Source organism: Bos indicus x Bos taurus, chromosome 5, assembly GCF_003369695.1.
Source record: "Bos indicus x Bos taurus breed Angus x Brahman F1 hybrid chromosome 5, Bos_hybrid_MaternalHap_v2.0, whole genome shotgun sequence".
Classification (NCBI taxonomy): domain Eukaryota; kingdom Metazoa; phylum Chordata; class Mammalia; order Artiodactyla; family Bovidae; genus Bos; species Bos indicus x Bos taurus.
In genome coordinates, this window is record NC_040080.1 from 20,876,746 (window position 1) to 20,895,333 (window position 18,588).

General features: G+C 37.0%; 1 protein-coding gene across 2 annotated transcripts in view; it reads left to right on the forward strand.

Annotated features, from left to right (window-relative positions):
* Positions 1–5,744: 5,744 nt before the first annotated feature.
* The window catches only part of LOC113892469 (NKG2-A/NKG2-B type II integral membrane protein-like), a 42,541-nt gene continuing 29,697 nt past the window's right edge, over positions 5,745–18,588 (forward strand). The window contains exons 1-6 of one of the 2 annotated variants that reach the window (XM_027541329.1): positions 5,745–5,988; positions 6,373–6,471; positions 6,962–7,015; positions 7,559–7,710; positions 9,815–9,915; positions 10,236–10,500. In XM_027541329.1, coding sequence (XP_027397130.1) covers positions 5,802–5,988; positions 6,373–6,471; positions 6,962–7,015; positions 7,559–7,710; positions 9,815–9,915; positions 10,236–10,353 — 711 coding nt within the window. In that variant the 5' untranslated portion in view covers positions 5,745–5,801 and the 3' untranslated portion in view covers positions 10,354–10,500. Of the gene's footprint in view, positions 5,989–6,372; positions 6,472–6,961; positions 7,016–7,558; positions 7,711–9,814; positions 9,916–10,235; positions 10,501–18,588 lie in introns of those variants that run through there. The other variant, XM_027541330.1, reaches the window with a different exon arrangement.

Below are 18,588 nucleotides of genomic sequence, written 5' to 3' on the forward strand. Positions count from 1 at the left end.
CAGGTATACACGTGTTCCCCATCCTGAACCCTCCTCCCTCCTCCCTCCCCGTACCATCCCTCCGAGTCATCCTGGTGTCTTGTGTTCTCTTTAAATTATCTGAAGAAGCAGATATTGGCATTCAATAAAATATGACAGCTGTAATTGAAAATCTTAAAATGTTTGAAAGTTGCCCTTTAAATGCATCAAAATCAAAATGATCTATTCCGTTAGCCACAGCAATAATTTTAAAACCATTGTTTAAAAATCATTACATGTTTAAATACAATGAGAATGTCTGAGCCCTATTTTACCTCAGAAATAAGTGCTAGTTAGGCAGAAACAAAAACAATAAAAAAGGATTGGATTTTGGCTCTTGTTGTTTGTTGTTTGTTTTTTTTTTCCTCTTATGAACTACATAAATCTGTGCACCTAAAGGGCCAACAGTGCTCCAGTGCTTTATAATTTTTCTTCAAAATGCATAGCAATAATTTGAACAGGGAAGCCTGGTGTGCTGTGACTCATGGGGTCGCAAAGAGTCAGACATGACTGAGCGACTGAACTGAACTGAACTGAACTGAACGATTGAATTTACTTCTATGTCAGCTACACTATTTGAAGTCTTTTCAAAAGCACTTTTAAATGGCTTGGGATTCCTTCTTCTCCGAAACCCTATGCAAAAGTGTTTTTCTCCTTTTAAATAAAGGTAGTGCATTTTGGGGGGGCTTTCCTGATAGCTCAGCTGCTAAGCAGGTAAAGAATCCACCAGCAATGCAGAAGATCCCAGATGGGTTCCTGGGTCAGGAAGATAACATGAAGAAGGGATAGTCTACCTACTGCAGTATTCTTAGGCTGGTGGTTCAGATGGTAAAGAATCTACCTGCAGTATGGGAGACCTGGGTTTGATCCCCTGGAGGAGGTCATGGCAACCCACTCCAGTATTCTTGCATGGAAAATCCTCATGGACAGAGGAGGCTGGCAGGCTACAGTCTATATGCTTAACCTCTTACCCCCCAGGGAAGCCGTGGGGTTGCAAAGAGTTAGAACACAATTGAGGAACTAAGCATAGCACAATTTTTAGATCTTCTAGTGTGTCAGTTCAGTTGCTCACTTGTGTCTGACTCTTTGTGATCTCATGGACTGCAGCACGCCAGGCCTCCCTGTCCATCACAAACTCCCAGAGTTTACTCAAACTCATGTCCATTGAGTCAGTGATGCCATCTAACCATCTCATCCTCTGTCGTCCCCTTCTCCTCCCACCTTCAATCTTTCCCAGCATCTGGGTCTTTTCAAATGAGTCAGTTCCTGGCATCAGGTGGCCAAAATATTGGAGCTTCAGCTTCAGCATCAGTCCTACCAATGAATATTCAGGACTGGTTTCCTTTAGGATGGACTGATTGGATCTCCTTGCTGTCCAAGGGAGTCTCAAGAGTCTTCTCCAATAGCACAGTTCAAAAGCATCAATTCTTTGGCTCTCAGCTTTCTTTATAGTCCAAATCTCAGATCTATACAGGACTCCTGGAAAAACCATACCTTTGACTAGATGGACCTTTGTTGGCAAAGTAATGTCTCTACTTTTTAATATGCTGTCTAGGTTGGTCATAACTTTCCTTCCAAGGAGCAAGAGACTTTAATTTCATGGCTGCAGTCACCATCTGCAGTGATTTTGGAGCCCCCCCGCAAAAAAAAAGCCTGTCACTGTTTCCATTGTTTCCCCATCTGTTTGCCATGACGCGATGGGACCAGATGCCATGATCTTAGTTTTCTGAATGTTGAGCTTTAAGCCAACTTTTTCACTCTCCTCTTTCACTTTTTTCAAGAGGCTTTTTAGTTCCTCTTCACTTTCTGCCATAAGTGGGTGTCGTCTGCATATCTCAGGTTATTGATATTTCTCCCAGCAATCTTGATTCCAGCTTGTGCTTCATCCAGGACAGCGTTTCTCATGATGTACTTTGCATATAAGTTAAATAAGTAGGGTGACAATATACAGCCTGACATAGTCCTCTCCTGATTTGAAACCAGTCTGTTTTTCCATGTCCAGTTCTAAATGCAGCTTCTTGACCTGCCTATAGATTTCTCAGGAGGCAGGTCGGGTGGTCTGGTGTTCCCATCTCTTTCTGAATTTTCCACAGTTTGTTGTGATCCGCACAGCCAAAGGCTTTGGCATAGTCAATAAAGCAGAAGTAAATGCTTTTCTGGAGGTCTCTTGCTTTAAAAATATATATATATAAATTTATTTATTTTAATTGGAGGTTAATTACTTTACAATATTGTATTGGTTTTGCCATACATCAACATGAATCCGCCATAGGTATACACGTGTTCCCCATCCTGAACCCCACTCCTTCCTCCCTCCCCGTATCATCCCTCTGGGTCATCTCTGCACCAGCCCCAAGCATCCAATATCATGTATTGAACCTGGACTGGCGACTCATTTCATATATGATATTATATATGTTTCAATGCCATTTATAATAGCCAGGACATGGAAGCAACCTAGATGTCCATCAGCAGAAGAATGGATAAGAAAGATGTGGTACATATACACAGTGGAGTATTACTCAGCCATTAAAAAGAATACATTTGAATCAGTTCTAATGAGGTAGATGAAACTGGAGCCTATTATACAGAGTGAACTAAGCCAGAAAGAAAAACACCAATACAGTATACTAACACATATATGTGGAATTTAGAAAGGTGGTAACGATAACCCTGTACTTCAGACAGCAAAAGAGACACAGGTGTATAGAACAGTCTTTTGGTCTCTTGCTTTTTTGATGATCCAATGGATGTTGGAAACTTGATCTCTGCTTCCTCTGCCTTTCCTAAAGACAGTTTGAACATCTGGAAGTTCTCAGTTCACGTACCATTGAAGCCTGGCTTGGAGAATTTTGAGCATTACTTTGCTAGCAAATGAGATGAGTGCAATTGTGCAGTAGTTTGAACAGTCTTTGGCATTGCCTTTCTTTGGGATTTGAATGAAAACTGACGTTTTCTTGTCCTGTAGCCACTTCTGAGTTTTCCAAAATTGCTGGCATATTGAGTGCAGCACTTTCACAGCATCATCTTCAGGATTTGCAATAGCTCAACTGGAATTCCATCACTTCCACTAGCTTTGTTCATAGTGATGCTTTCTAAGGCCCACTTGACTTCACATTCCAAGATGTCTGGCTCTAGGCAAGTGATCTGGGTGCTTATCTGGGTCATGAAGATCTTTTTTATATAGTTCTTCTGTGTTATCTTGCCACCTCTTCTTAATATCTTCTGCTTCTGTTAGGCCCATACCATTTCTGTCCTTTATTGTACCCATCTTTGCATGAAATGTTCCCTTGGTACCTCTAATCTTCTTGAAGAGATCTCTACTCTTTCCCATTCTATTGTTTTCCTCTATTCTTTGCACTGGTCACTGAGGAAGGCTTTCTTATCTCTCCTTGCTATTCTTTGGAACTCTGCATTTAGATGGATACATTTTTCCTTTTCTCCTTTGCCTTTAGCTTCTCTTCTTTTCTCAGCTACTGGTAAGGCCTCCTCAGAAAACCATCTTGCCTCCTTGCGTTTCTTTTTCTTGGGGATGATCTTGACCACTGCCTCCTATACAGTGTCACAGAACTCCATCCATAGCTCTTAGGCACTTTGTTTATCAGATCTAATGGATCTTACAGTATATGATAACACTTTCTCAGAGGCATTTAAAAATGGAAAATGTAAATAACACAACTAGAGGTCCAGTTGTCCTTTTAATTGGAGCCCAAAGTCTCCTATTTTCTGGAGGTGTGTGATAAACTAAATTCTCTTCAACTCGCCTAAGTATGAGGATTTCCTGTTCAAACCTGAAGTGACACATTGACGACAAATCAATATTTTCCATTCTAGCTTCACTCTGAGCCTTCACAGGGCAGCCTGTGAAGGTCACAGACATTGCTTATCTTGACTGGGTTGTAAGTTTTAAAATTTCTCCTTTGGTTACCAGCTATAGCAGGTCTCTTTTTAGAGAGTAACCTGATCTGCACACTAAAGAATGCACAACTTCCTGGCCAACAGAAGGTATGTGTCCCTCCTCTCCTGTCTCTCTGCTAGACCATCTCACTTAGTGGGAACTAACAAATGTTAGAGGGGATGCAACTGAGCTATAGTAAATATACAACAAAATCAAAGTAGAACATTGTTTTTTTTTAATAATTTGGTTTAAACAATAACCGTAAAATACCAAATATTGGGTGATTTCTCCAAGTATTCAAATTATTGTCTGTAGAACACTAGTCAAGTGAATACACACATGCATATTTGGTTGTGGATATAATATTAAGTGAAATTTATTGACCTCATGAGAGGGAACAATTAGTTTTGGATTTTATAATCAGTAGATGGTAAGCTTTTTGTATAATAATATGTTTATACATATTTTGCTCAACATCTATAAACAGATTCTTGGAAAGGAATTCATTATATAGCAAAAGGCCAAGCATAATTCCTCTATATGTTTTAGATTGAATAAAAAAACCCTAATTTTTTAATGAAATTAAAGATGAAGTAACTTTTTTTTAAATATATTTTATTTTATTTTTTAACTGTACAATATTGTATTGGTTTTGCCATATATCTAAAGGCTAATTTAAACTTAATTGTCATAATTAAAGTATTTTTTAAAAATCAAACATTGAATAAATGATATGTTATACTAATTAAAGGCTGATGTAAATCAGAAATAGTACCATAGAAATGATGACTAAGATAATAATTAAAACTGATAATTACTGAGAACTTGTAAATTCCAGGTTGAGTGCTCAGTGTTACACATGTTATATATTGCATAAACTTATTTCCATTTATATTAATAATATAGGTTACCAGATAGTAAATAACTTTTTGAAGATCACATTTTATAAATTTCAGTAATAATTAATTTCCAGATATTTATGACTACTGCATCAATTGTCTGATTTATTAAATTATGTTATCTGGATTTTTTATAAGTAATTACCATCACTTATACAGCTAAAATGACCTTTACTAACTTGGACATCTATCAGATCTTTCTGGAAGTTTGAACCAACAATGTTCTTCCATAAGTGACCTATACGTGTTTATCATTTTGTGGGTTCAAATATTAGCCATTAAATCAATTATCAACTACTTTTGTAAAATAAGTATTTTTTAGTCTTTCCTATTTTGTTTATTTTTCATATTACTTGTTATATATGTTTAATGTGTCATGTAACACTTTCCAATATATGAAGCATTTCCTCAGTTTTTAATGCTTTCTCAGAACTCCTCAACCATTTGAAATAAAGACCATTTGTTATCCTTTTTCATCAATAAATGTAAGTCAACAAATAATGTAATTTAGTGTAGGAAATTATTGTATATGTCAACATTACTCTCTCCTCATCTTTAAAGAACTGTTTGTAACCATTATTAAATTTCAAAATTATCATAAATTTGGGTGAATCTCTCTTGGTAACAGAACATTTTAATTTGAACACAAGCACTATGATGGTTTTAAAATATTTCCATGGAATCTGACTTAATAAGGATATTATTGTTCATGAACTTCTTTATTCCTCCCTAATTTATTGCTTTTCACTGTTTGAATCAATAATATATGCGTCAAATATAGAATATCTTTTTCAAAAAAGCATTCTATCGTGAAAAACTTGTTTACAGTTGTAAGGAATTTACCAGGCTTTAAGTTTGTTCAGCTGCAAAGTGAGCACTAAGCACTTTGCCCCGCCTGTGGCATTGTGCTAGGGTTCTTATCTCACATACACCACTCAACCTCAGTTCACTTCAAGCACAGTCCTTGATCTCACTCAGCTGCAGAGATGAATAACCAAGGAGCAACCTATGCAGAACTGAAGGGAGTCAAGAACTCAAAGAGGCAGAAAAGAAAACCTAAGGTTTCTAAAAGTTCCATTTCAATGACTGAGCAGGAATTAACATATGTAGAATTAAATCTTCAAAATGCTCCTCAGAATCTTCATGGGAACGACAAGAATTACCGCTCCAAAGGTAAACACTTACTAGACACACATGGAGCTGTTCTAGGAAGTGCAGTGGGGTGCAGAGGCGTGGAGGAAGAGTAGGGGATAAGCTCGCGTATTTTTCACTTTGAGGAACAGAACTTAAAGCTGGATATGGGATTCTGATGTGAAATCGGAGGATTACTTTTATTCTGGCATTACTATAATTTGAAGTCTTTGATCAACAACTCATGTAGTCTTATATTTGCTGAAAACACAATGGTATATTCTGAGAGAAAGACTACAGTGGTCAAAATGGGTTGGGGTCCAAGTTTATATCCATAATTCTGTGTTCATGTGGGTTCTTGTGTATGTAAACTCTGAACAACTGTCCCCATCACTGCTTTCTCAGTTTCCTTTTCTGTCCCTGCAGGTTCACCATCACCTCCAGAGAAGTTCATTGCTGGGATCCTGGGAATCATCTGCCTTGTCTTGATGTCCATTGTGGTGAGAATGATCGTTGTTACTCCCTGTAAGTACATTTTTGAAAAACTGTAAGGGAACTTATGACTTTACTGAGGGTCAGTGCTGCTAAACATTTCATAATATTATAGAATGTGCCTATCATTAAAATACATGCATTTAGAATAAATGCAGTATGTTATATGTAATTTGTCAGAAATATACAACACAGGAGAATTACAGAGAGCATGTATATGTATATTCTGACTTCATGACTCAAAAGCATGCTTTAGGAGATTTAAAGATCTTATTGAGAAATACAAATTAATTCTTGAGATTAGTTAAAGCAAATACTGTAAGACGTGGTGAAGTTTGTTCCGTTAGGTTTTTGAAATATTTTTTCCATCAAGTCTTCATTACCTAATTAATTTTTCTTGCTAAATCAGTTTTATTTCAGATTACTCTAATTCTAAACAATAAAGTGAATTCTCAAGCTCATACACTAAAATCATTATGATTCATTTAAAGCAATATTAACTTTTTAATGATTAATTTTGTAGCTACTGTAATACGGGAACAGAATTACTCCTCTCTCACAACAAGGCTCCAGAAAGGTACATAATGATTTTCAAAGTTCTGATATGAATACAATTCATTTTTGTCTCTATCTTAGGCTAGTGAAAATAAGAATAGATTTGGGGATAGAACATAATTCATAAAATCAGGCAATAAACATTCATATAAATGATTATAGGAGAGTGCTTCTCCCTATGCAATAATATGATCTCCATATCCATTGTTGGCAATTGGCTGTAATTTCGTCCTGCTATAATATGAATAGAGACAAATAATTTTGCTATTCTAAAATAGAAGTTTCATTTCTTGATTTTCACGACATGTAAAGAGTAGATATTTCTATGTGTTTCCTTTATATGGGGACATATATTAAAGACAGACCCTCTCTATGAATGCATGAATGAGATTTGTTTTATATGTACCAGGCTTGAGGATGCATAGATATGTTATTTTATATATATATATATGTATATATATGTGTGTGTGTGTATACATATGTTTATATCTATGCATATATGTAAGTTAATTTTTATTTCCAAATTCAAATTGTTTTTGAATACTAATTCATAATCTTTCTTCAGAATGTCATTGTGGTCATTGTCCAAAAGACTGGATTACATATTCCAACAACTGCTATTATACTAGTTTGGAAAAAAAATCGTGGAATGAGAGTTTGATATCCTGTGCTACTAAGAATTCTACTCTGCTTTATATAGATAATGAAGAGGAAATGGTAAGCTATTAAATGTTTCCAACACTTTGCTAAAGGCTTCATTTAGTCAACATTATATTTGTTAGGATTCACTTGTGCTTTTGTACATATTTGTAGCTTGTTTATTTTAAGGTCTGCTAGTATTCCATTAAACAATGGAATATAACTTTATGATACTTTATTTACATTTTTATATCATTCTTGCATGTGTGGTAATTTCTGGTTCTTGCTTTTCATAGAAAACCATGCTTCTAAAAAAAAAAAAAAAAAAAGAAAACCATGCTTCTATAAATCTATTAAATTCTAAAATACACTGTGCTATCTAATTTTATCATAAATCAAGGAAAATAAACATATGATTTTGCCTATAGAATTCTGTAATTGCACATCAGATCACGGAATAGAAGTTTCAACTTCTCAGCAGCCCCACCCCTCTGTAATATCTTATCACGTCTCACCTCCTTATTTACTCTCTATCCTGACTTTTGATATTATAGAATCTCTTTGATTGCTTTTGAATCTTATACATGGAATCCCGTGTTCGTGCTTAGTCGTTCGTGTCTGACTCTTTGCAACCTTATTAACTTCAGCCTGTCAGGCTCCTGTGTCCATGGAATTTTCCAGGCAAGAATACTGAAGTGGGTTGCCATTTTCTACTCCAGCACATGGAATCATACAGGTTGTCCCTGTCTCATCACTGCCATATGATATTTTGCAGTTCCTCCAAATTTTTGCATTTGTGTGAAGTTTGTAAATTTCCACAGCTCATTGTGTGAATTCAACACTGAAGATCCATTCTTTCCAATGCCGCTGGGTGGAGATGAAGTCTTACAACCTCAGGGATAAAGAGGCTTCTTAGCTTCAGTAGTTTTAGTCAAGACATCCCCTTTGCTGGTCCCACCCCCACCCCTATCACCCAACCCTAGTGTCTCTCAGTGGAGGAAACAGAGGCAATTTCTCTGACTGCTCCTTGTTAGTAAGTGTCCTGATGGATCACCTTGTAAGGCTTACCTGGTGTTGCCTACACGATTCTCTCAACACACAGGAGGAATGGCTTACCTGTGCTACACCTAACAGCTAGGTTAGGTATGGGGTGTTTGGGAAGTAAGAGACCTAGGTCACTTTCACCTGGTTGGTGGGGAGATACAAGACGCACCTAATTATCACTCCCTCATCTCCCACCTTGTTCTCTCATCACGGAGAAGTGATTAGCAATTACAGAGGAGTGGGACTGCTGGGAAGTCTCAAGCCATATCACCCTTCTCTTTCCACCTTTCAGAGTTCTCCTTTCTCGTGTCTTTCATTAGTTCCCATGTTACAGTTGAACTTAGCAGGGAGGAGCAGAGAGAAATGAGTCTCTGACCCCTTGTCTGGTCCACTTATTCCACCAATACAGAATCAGATGGCTTTGGGGTTTATCTAGTCAAAGAATGGTGTCAGGCTCAGAAAACCAACTCCGGCTCTCATGTCACTTATTTTTTCAATTTCATTTCCTTAATTTCCCTCTAAAACTGAAATTCTGAGAAACATATAATAGTAGAGAAATCCACTGGTACTGTCACAATATCCAGAAAAATGAATGTCATGGAATCTAAAGACTTATTTAAAGCCTTGCTATGTTAGTTTTGACATGAGGAAAAATGAAATTATATGAATCAGAATTTTCCTCATTGCACATATGAATTACTCCACCTTCTTATCCCTTAGGCTTAATGTTAGATGCAGTTCACAGCTGTAAGTATCCCCAAGTTGTTATGCAAGGAGTATTCTTTTGTGGGATCTCTATAACTAATTCATGTTTTTGTAAATATTCCCTTTATTAAATGGCTGTCAAAAAAAAAAAAGGAATTTTCCTTATTAACATTAGAACACAGTGAAACTGATAAGTATAAATGCTGAGTTAATTTTGAATCAAAAGTACAGATATTGGTTAATATTTATGGCACTATTAAAACTCAAACTTTCAACTCCTATATTTTTTAGTGTTAGATTAGAATCTAACATGCTCAATTTGTTCAAAGAAAGAAAGATGCTATCAAAGAACACATCCTTTGACTTGCATTTTAAAAATTAACAAAAACATTTCATAATGACTATTTAAGTGAAAATTCTTTATTTTGGCTAGAAATTTCTGATGTCCCTATCAATTATATCGTGGATTCAAGTCTCTCGTGAAGGCCGCGGTCGTCCTTGGAAGTGGCTAAATGGTTCAACTTGCAATCTACAGTAAGTTTGTAAAAAGAATGCTATATAGAGGAGGAAAAATACAAAAAAAAATTTTTTTTTAATAACATGAATACATTTGTTTTAGTCAAATTATAGAAAGCTGAAGGGAGATATTGAAAGTTAATAAAATGTTGATACCAATGTTGAAAACCAGGCTACTCTGTAGCCCGATTTCCTAGTAACAAGCTCTAACTGAAATTTTATTAAAGACTTCATTACCCATTTTCAAAATATCTTGTATTACAGTTACATGGAAAATGCTATTTTTTCATGAGTTGTCTTCATAGAATATAACGGAATTATGCATTTTTCCATAACAGGATAACAGACAATGTACCTGATGAACATAACTGTGCTGTACAATATTTATGGGGCATAAAAGCAGAAGACTGTCAGTTTCCAAATACATATCATTGCAAGCACAAGCTTGAGAATTAAAATATGAGTTTGGATACTGTTGGGTAACTTGATCTTTTATGAAATGGAAATAATATTCTGATTGCATAAATTTTAAAATGAATTATATTATTTTTTCTGATAATGAATGTTTTTCAAAAACAGTTGAAATATAATTGTGTGTGCTCATTCGTTCAGTTGTGTCTGACTCTTTGAGACCCCATTGACTATAGGCTGTCAGGCTTCTCTGTCCAAGGAATTCTCCAGTCAAGAATGCTGGAGTGGTTCTATTCCCAGATTTTTAAGGAATTTCCACACTGTTCTCCATAGTGGCTGTACCAGTTTGCATTCCCATCAACAGTGTAAGAGGGTTTCCTTTTTCTGCACACCCTCTCCAGCTATTTGTCAACATTTTTATGGTGGCCATTCTGACCGGCAGAGACAATACCTCATTGTGTTTTTAATTTGCATTTTCTAGTAATGAGTGATGTTGTGATATGAGAAACCTACATATATTTTCGTGTGTTTTATTAGCCCTCTGTATATCTTCTTTGGAGAAATGACTGTTTACTTCTTTGGCCCACTTTTTTTTTAAATTTTATTTTATTTTTAAACTTTACAATATTGTATTGGTTTTGCCAAATATCAAAATGAATCCGCCACAGGTATATATGTGTTCCCCATCCTGAACCCTCCTCCTCCCTCCACCCTCCCCATACCATCCCTCTGGGTCGTCCCAGTGCACCAGCCCCAAGCATCCAGTATCCTGCATCGAACCTGGACTGGCGACTCGTTCCGTATATGATATTATACGTATTTCAATGTTTGGCCCACCTTTTGATTGGGTTGTTCATTTTTCTGTTATTGAGCTGCATAAAATGCTTGTATATTTTGGAGCTTAATTCTTTGTCAGTTGTTTCATTTGCTGTTATTGTCTTCCATTCTGAAGGCTGCCTTTCCACCTGGCTTATAGTTTCCTTTGTTGTGCAAAAGCTTTTAAGTTTACCTAGGTCCCATTTGTATTTTTGTTTTTATTTCCATTAGTCTGCAAGGTGGGTCACAGAGAATCTTGCTGTGATTTATGTCAGAGGGTGTTATGCCTCTGTTTTCCTCTAAGTGTTTTAATAGTCTCTGGTGTTAAATTTAGATCTTTAATCCATTTTGAGTTTATTTTTGTTTATGGTGTTAGAAAATGCTCTAGTTTCATTCTTTTGCATATGGTTGACTGGTTTTCCCAGCGTTTGAATCAGTTCTAATGAGGTGGATGAAACTGGAGCCTATTATACAGAGGGAACTAAATCAGAAAGAGAACCATCAATACACTGTATTAATGCACATATATGGACTTTAGAAAGAAGGTAACAATGATCCTATACGCAAGGCAACAAAAGAGACACAGACTTAAAGAACAGACTTTTGGAGTATGTGGAAGAAGGCGAGGGTGGGATGATTTGAGAGAATAGCACTGAAACATGTATATTCCCGTATATAAAAGAGATGACCAGTGCAAGTTGGATGCATGAAGCAGGACACTCAGAGCTGGTGCTCTGGGACAACCCAAGGGATGGGGGAGGGAGGAAGGTGAGAGAGGGTTTCTGAATTGGAGAACACATGTGAACCCATGGCTGATTCATGTACATGTGTGAGAAAAATACCACAATATTTTAAAGTAATTATCCTCCAAATAAAATAAATAAATTAATTAAAAAAAAAAGACTACTGGAGTGGGCTATCATTTCATATTCCCTGGAGGACCTTCCTGACCCAGGGATCAAACCCTCATCTCCTACACTGGCAGGCAGTCGCTTTACCACTAGTGCCACCTGGAAAACCCCACTGAAGTATCATATACACATCCAAAAATATAGGTATCGCTCTTTTGTGTCTCACTTTTTTTGCTCAACAGTATGTTTATGGCATTCAAACCTCTAAAATGTTGCATATTGTGTGAGCCCACTTCCATGTAATATCAAAAATAGGAGTAGAGAGACCAAAAGTAAATTAATATATTTAACATATGTTAAGCTTATACAGGTTTATTGTTGTTGTACTATATTTGGTAATTTGCATTTTCTAGACATTCTATTTCATATGGATCGTAAAAAGTTTTTATAATACAGCTTTATTGTCTGTTTAACATCCGTAAAAACCATAATGGTTTTGTCAGGTTTCAGTTCAGTTCAGTCACTCAGTCGTGTCCGACTCTTTGCGACCCCATGGACTGCACTATTCAGGCTTCCCTATCCATCACCAACACCCAGAGCTTGCTCAAACTCATGTCCATCGACTTGGTGACACCATCCAACCATCTCATCCTCTTTTGTCCCCTTCTCCTCCCGCCTTCAATCTTTCCCAATGTCAGGGTATTTTCCAGTGAGTCAGTTCCTCCCATCAGGTGTCCAAAGTATTGAAGTTTCAGCTGCAGCATCAGTACTTCCAATGAATATTCAGGACTGATTTTCTCCAGGATGGACTGGTTTGGTCTCCTCCCAGCCCAAGGGACTCTCAAGAGTCTTCTCCATCACCACAGTTCAAAAGCATCAATTCTTCAGTGCTCAGCTTTCTATATGGTCCAACTCTCACATCCTTACATAACTACTGAAAAACCAAGCTTTGACTAGACAGACCTTAAAGTAATGTCTCTGATTTTAATACGCTATCTAGTTTGGTCATAGCTTTCCTTCCAAGGAACAAGTGTCTTTCAATTTCATGGCTGCAGTCAAATCTGCAATGATTTTAGGGTCCAAAAAAATAAAGTCTCTCACTGTTTCCATTGTTTCCCCATTTTTTTTGCCATAAACTGATGGAACTGGATACCATGATCTTTGCTTTTTGAATGTTAAGTTTTAAGACAGCTTTTTCACTCTCCTATTTCATTTTCATCAAGAGGCTCTTTAGTTCTTCCCTTTCTGCCATAAGGGTGGTGTCATCTACATGTCTGAGGTTATTGCTATTTCTCCCAGCAATCTTGATTCCAGCTGTGCTTCATCCAGCCTGGCATTTCACATGATGTGCTCTGCATGGAAGTTAAATAAACAGGGTGACAATATACAGCCTTGACATATTCCTTTCCCAATTTGGAACCAGTCCACTCTTCCATGTCCAGTTCTAGCTGTTGCTTCTTGATCTACATACAGACTTCTCAAGAGGCAGGTCAGGCGGTCTGGTAATCCTATCTCTTGAATAATTTTCCAAAGTTCGCTGTGATCTATACAGTCAAAGGCTTTGGCATAGTCAACAAAGCAGAAGGTGTTTTTCTGGAAGTCTCTTGCTTTTCCAATGATCCAACAGATGTTGGCAATTTTATCAACAACAAACAATCAAATTGCCAACATCTATTGGATTGTCACGGAGAAGGCACTGGAGAACCACTCCAGTGGTCTTGCCTGGAAAAATCCTATGGACGGAGGAGACTGGGCTGCAGTTCATGGGGTCGCTAAGAGTTGGACATGACTGAGCGACTTCACTTTCACTTCTCATTTTCATGCACTGGATAAGGAAATGGCAACCCACTCCAGTGTTCTTGCCTGGAGAATCCCAGGGATGGAAAAGCCTGGCAGCCTGCCATTTATGGGGTCACACAGAGTCGGACACATCTGATGTGACTTCGCAGCAGCAGGAGCATTGGATTGTCATATTTATATACATATAAAAGATTCATGTTTTCTCTATTCTCCACGTGTCATTTATTAATTTTATTGTCTTTCAAATGAAAATAGCTTTGACCCTTCTATTCCCCTCTACTGTAATTTTTTCTTTGTTATGATTTTTCTTTTTCTTTTTTTAAATTTTTTTAATTAATTTTTTTTTATTTTTAAACTTTACATAATTGCATTAGTTTTGCCAAATATCAAAATGAATCCACCACAGGTATACATGTGTTCCCCATCCTGAACCCTCCTCCCTCCTCCCTCCCCATACCATCCCTCTGGGTCGTCCCAGTGCACTAGCCCCAAGCATCCAGTATCGTGCATTGAACCTGGACTGGCATCTCGTTTCATACATGATATTTATTCTCCCAAATCTTCCCACCCTCTCCCTCTCCCACAGAGTCCATAAGACTGTTCTATACGTCAGTGTCTCTTTTGCTGTCTCGTATACAGGGTTATCGTTACCATCTTTCTAAATTCCATATATATGCGTTAGTATACTGTATTGGTGTTTATTTTACATGTTTCAATGCCATTCTCCCAAATCTTCCCACCCTCTCCCTCTCCCACAGAGTCTATAAGACTGTTCTATACGTCAGTGTCTCTTTTGCTGTCTTGTATACAGGGTTATCGTTACCATCTTTCTAAATTCCATATATATGCGTTAGTATACTGTATTGGTGTTTATTTTACATGTTTCAATGCCATTCTCCCAAATCTTCCCACCCTCTCCCTCTCCCACAGAGTCTATAAGACTGTTCTATACGTCAGTGTCTCTTTTGCTGTCTCGTATACAGGGTTATCGTTACCATCTTTCTAAATTCCATATATATGCGTTAGTATACTGTATTTATGTTTTTCCTTCTGGCTTACTTCACTCTGTATAATAGGCCCCAGTTTCATCCACCTCATTAGAACTGATTCAAATGTATTCTTTTTAATGGCTGAGTAATACTCTGTTGTGTATATGTACCACTGCTTTCTTATCCATTCATCTGCTGATGGACATCTAGGTTGCTTCCATGTCCTGGCTATTATAAACAGTGCTGCGATGAACATTGGGGTACACGTGTCTCTTTCCCTTCTGGTTTCCTCAGTGTGTATGCCCAGCAGTGGGATTGCTGGATCATAAGGCAGTTCTATTTCCAGTTTTTTAAGGAATCTCCACACTGTTCTCCATAGTGGCTGTACTAGTTTGCATTCCCACCAACAGTGTAAGAGGGTTCCTTTTTCTCCACACCCTCTCCAGCATTTATTATTTGTAGACTTTTGGATCGCAGCCATTCTGACTGGTGTGAAATGGTACCTCATAGTGGTTTTGATTTGCATTTCTCTGATTTTTCATATTTGCTAGTTTCTTCCTTCGTCTTTATGTCAACTACTTTAATTTCACCGAAATTGCTTTTTCATTTCAAGTTTCTTGTCAAGCATGCTCAGATTTCTTCTTTCTTTTTTTTTGTTTACAATGTATACATTTAATGCAATTCATATGTCACAAGACAGAATCTTGTTGTTCTATTTTTCTTTAATTCATATAAAATTATGAAATTTGACTTTGATTTTTCCTTGGTTCATATGTTATTTAGAAATACAGTACTGAATATAAAACCCGATAAAGATTTTCAAAATTTTAGTTATTGCCTTCATTTTAGGTAAACTAGTTAGAGAAATTTTCATGAATCTGGAAATATTCTGTATGTCTATTACATATGGCTGATGTGACTATGAAATCAATATGAAATGTTTATTTCTTCTAATTAATTAAAAATTAAATTTGAATATTCACATTTCAAGTGCCCACTTGCCAAACTTGGCTGTGGGCTAGTGTTGTGACACCAAATTTCTATAGTTTTTTTAGTGGTGTAACTGGACTTAAGCATATATAGCAAATTTGGGGGAAATGTTCATTTGAACTTAAAAAAATAAGAATATTCTATGTTACTGTATGTGTGTGTGTTCATATATGTACTGGTTACTTGTCTAGCTTAGATATTTCTATTGCCTACTGCTATATCTGCTTGATAAGTAGTGGAGATAAATTGTTTAAATCTCCATTTATGATTATTTATGCATGGTTTTCAAATCTGTGTTGACCTTGTGCTATTCAGTTCAGTTCAGTTCAGTTCAGTCACTCAGTCGAGTCCGACTCTTTGCAACCCCATGAATCGCAGCACACCAGGCTTCCCTGTCCATCACCAACTCCCAGAGTTCAGACTCACATCCATCGAGTCAGTGATGCCATCCAGCCATCTCATCCTCTGGTGTCCCCTTCTCCTCCTGCCCACAATCCCTCCCAGCATCAGAGTCTTTTCCAATGAGTCAACTCTTCCATGAGGTGGCCAAAGTAATGGAGTTTCAGCTTTAGCATCATTCCTTCCAAAGAAAGCCCAGGGCTGATCTTCAGAATGGACTGGTTGGATCTCCTTGCAGTCCAAGGGACACTCAAGAGTCTTCTCCAATACCACAGTTCAAAAGCATCAATTATTCGGTGCTCAGCCTTCTTCACAGTCCAACTCTCACATCCATACATGACCACAGGGAAAACCATAGCCTTGACTAGATGGACCTTTGTTGGCAAAGTAATGTCTCTGCTTTTGAATATGCAATCTAGGTTGGTCATAACTTTCCTTCCAAGGAGTAAGTGTCTTTTAATTTCATGGCTGCAATCACCATCTGCAGTGATTTTGGAGCCCAGAAAAATAAAGTCTGACACTGTTTCCACTGTTTCCCCATCTATTTCCCATGAAGTGATGGGACCAGATGCCATGATCTTTGTTTTCTGAATGTTGAGCTTTAAGCCAACTTTTTCACTCTCCACTTTCACTTTCATCAAGAGGCTTTTTAGTTCCTCTTCACTTTCTGCTGTAAGGGTGGTGTCTCTGCATATCTGAGGTTACTGCTATTTCTCCCGGCAATCTTGATTCCAGCTTGTGTTTCTTCCAGTCCAGCGTTTCTCATGATGTACTCTGCATATAAGTTAAATAAGCAGGGTGACAATATACAGCCTTGACATACTCTTTTTCCTATTTGGAACCAGTCTGTTGTTCCATGTCCAGTTCTAACTGTTGCTTCCTGACCTGCATACAGGTTTCTCAAGAGGCAGATCAGGTGGTCTGGTTATCCCATCTCTTTCATAATTTTCCACAGTTTATTGTGATCCACACAGTCAAAGGCTTTGGCATAGTCAATAAAGCAGATATAGATGTTTTTTTGGAACTCTCTTGCTTTTTACATACATTTTTTAATTGCTAATAGGTTACATATTCAGTATATAATTATTAAACAGGCTCAATCTTTTGTAACATGGTTCTTGGTTGATACTATGAGAGTACATTAACTAAAGCAGTTTGTGTTCTTTACTTTCCTGTTCATGGCTTTTGATAAAATAATATGGCTCATTAAGTTAGCAGTTATTAAAATAACTGTTTTACATACATAGTGTGTTAAACAAAATATTTTAAAATATAAACATTCTTAAAATTTAAATGGAAAGCTATTATATATATACTTAATATAAATTTAGGATTATCATATTCTCTATTTACATATATTATTTATATGTAATAACATATAGTTAATATTTAAGTATAATATATTGTTACTTTGAATTCTACATTATGTTGTTTTCTTAGCTTTCACAATAAATATTTTTAACTTTCTTTTATAAGAATTTATAAATTTAATATGTCTTATTAGTTCCCTACGTGGACAAGGCAATTGCGACCCACTCCAGTACTCTTGCCTGGAAAAATCCCATGGACAGAGGAGCCTGGTAGGCTGCAGTCCATGGGATCGCTGAGTTGGACACGACTGAGCGACTTCACTTTCACTTTTCACTTTCATGCATTGGAGAAGGAAATGGCAACCCACTCCAGTGGTCTTGCCTGGAGAATTCCAGGGACAGGGGAGCCTGGTAGGCTGAAGTCTATGGGGTCGTGCAGAGTCGGACATGCCTGAAGTGACTCAGCAGCAGTTCTATAAGTGCCCGACATTTTACAGCATGCATTCTTTACTCAATAGTCTAGTAAGTTCATATTTTTGTACTTTTATGAAACGACGAAAAGACATAATTTCTCTCTACTGTTTTCACTGCTCATGCCATTTTTGCTGCCTTGAATTCTAACACAAACATATATGCACAATTTGATACTTTATCATTACTATTCTACCTGTCAATATCTATTTGGATATATCCACATAAGTTCTTTTCTTAAGTTCTTCTTTCCTTTCTGCATATCCAAATTTTCAACTACAATAAGAGTTTCTTCATTATAAGACCTTAAAATGTTTCCTTTACACGGAGTTATTTCATAATTTTGGCTATCTCCCTCCATTTAAAAAACTTCCTAGAAATGAATCCATCTATCCATCTTGTTAGAAGGATATTTGCACTTATTATGGACATCTAATTCATCTATATCTCTTAGGTCACTAGGTACTGCCATTTTAGATTTAGTCACAACCACATTTTATATAATAAACAGTAAATTCAAAACGCTCTTAGTATTTTGAGTATTTATCTTGGCTCTAGGTGGACTAACCATGCTGCTGCTACTGCTGCTAAGTCTCTTCAGTCATGTCCGACTCTGTGCGACCCCATAGAGGGCAGCCCACCAGGATCCCCTGT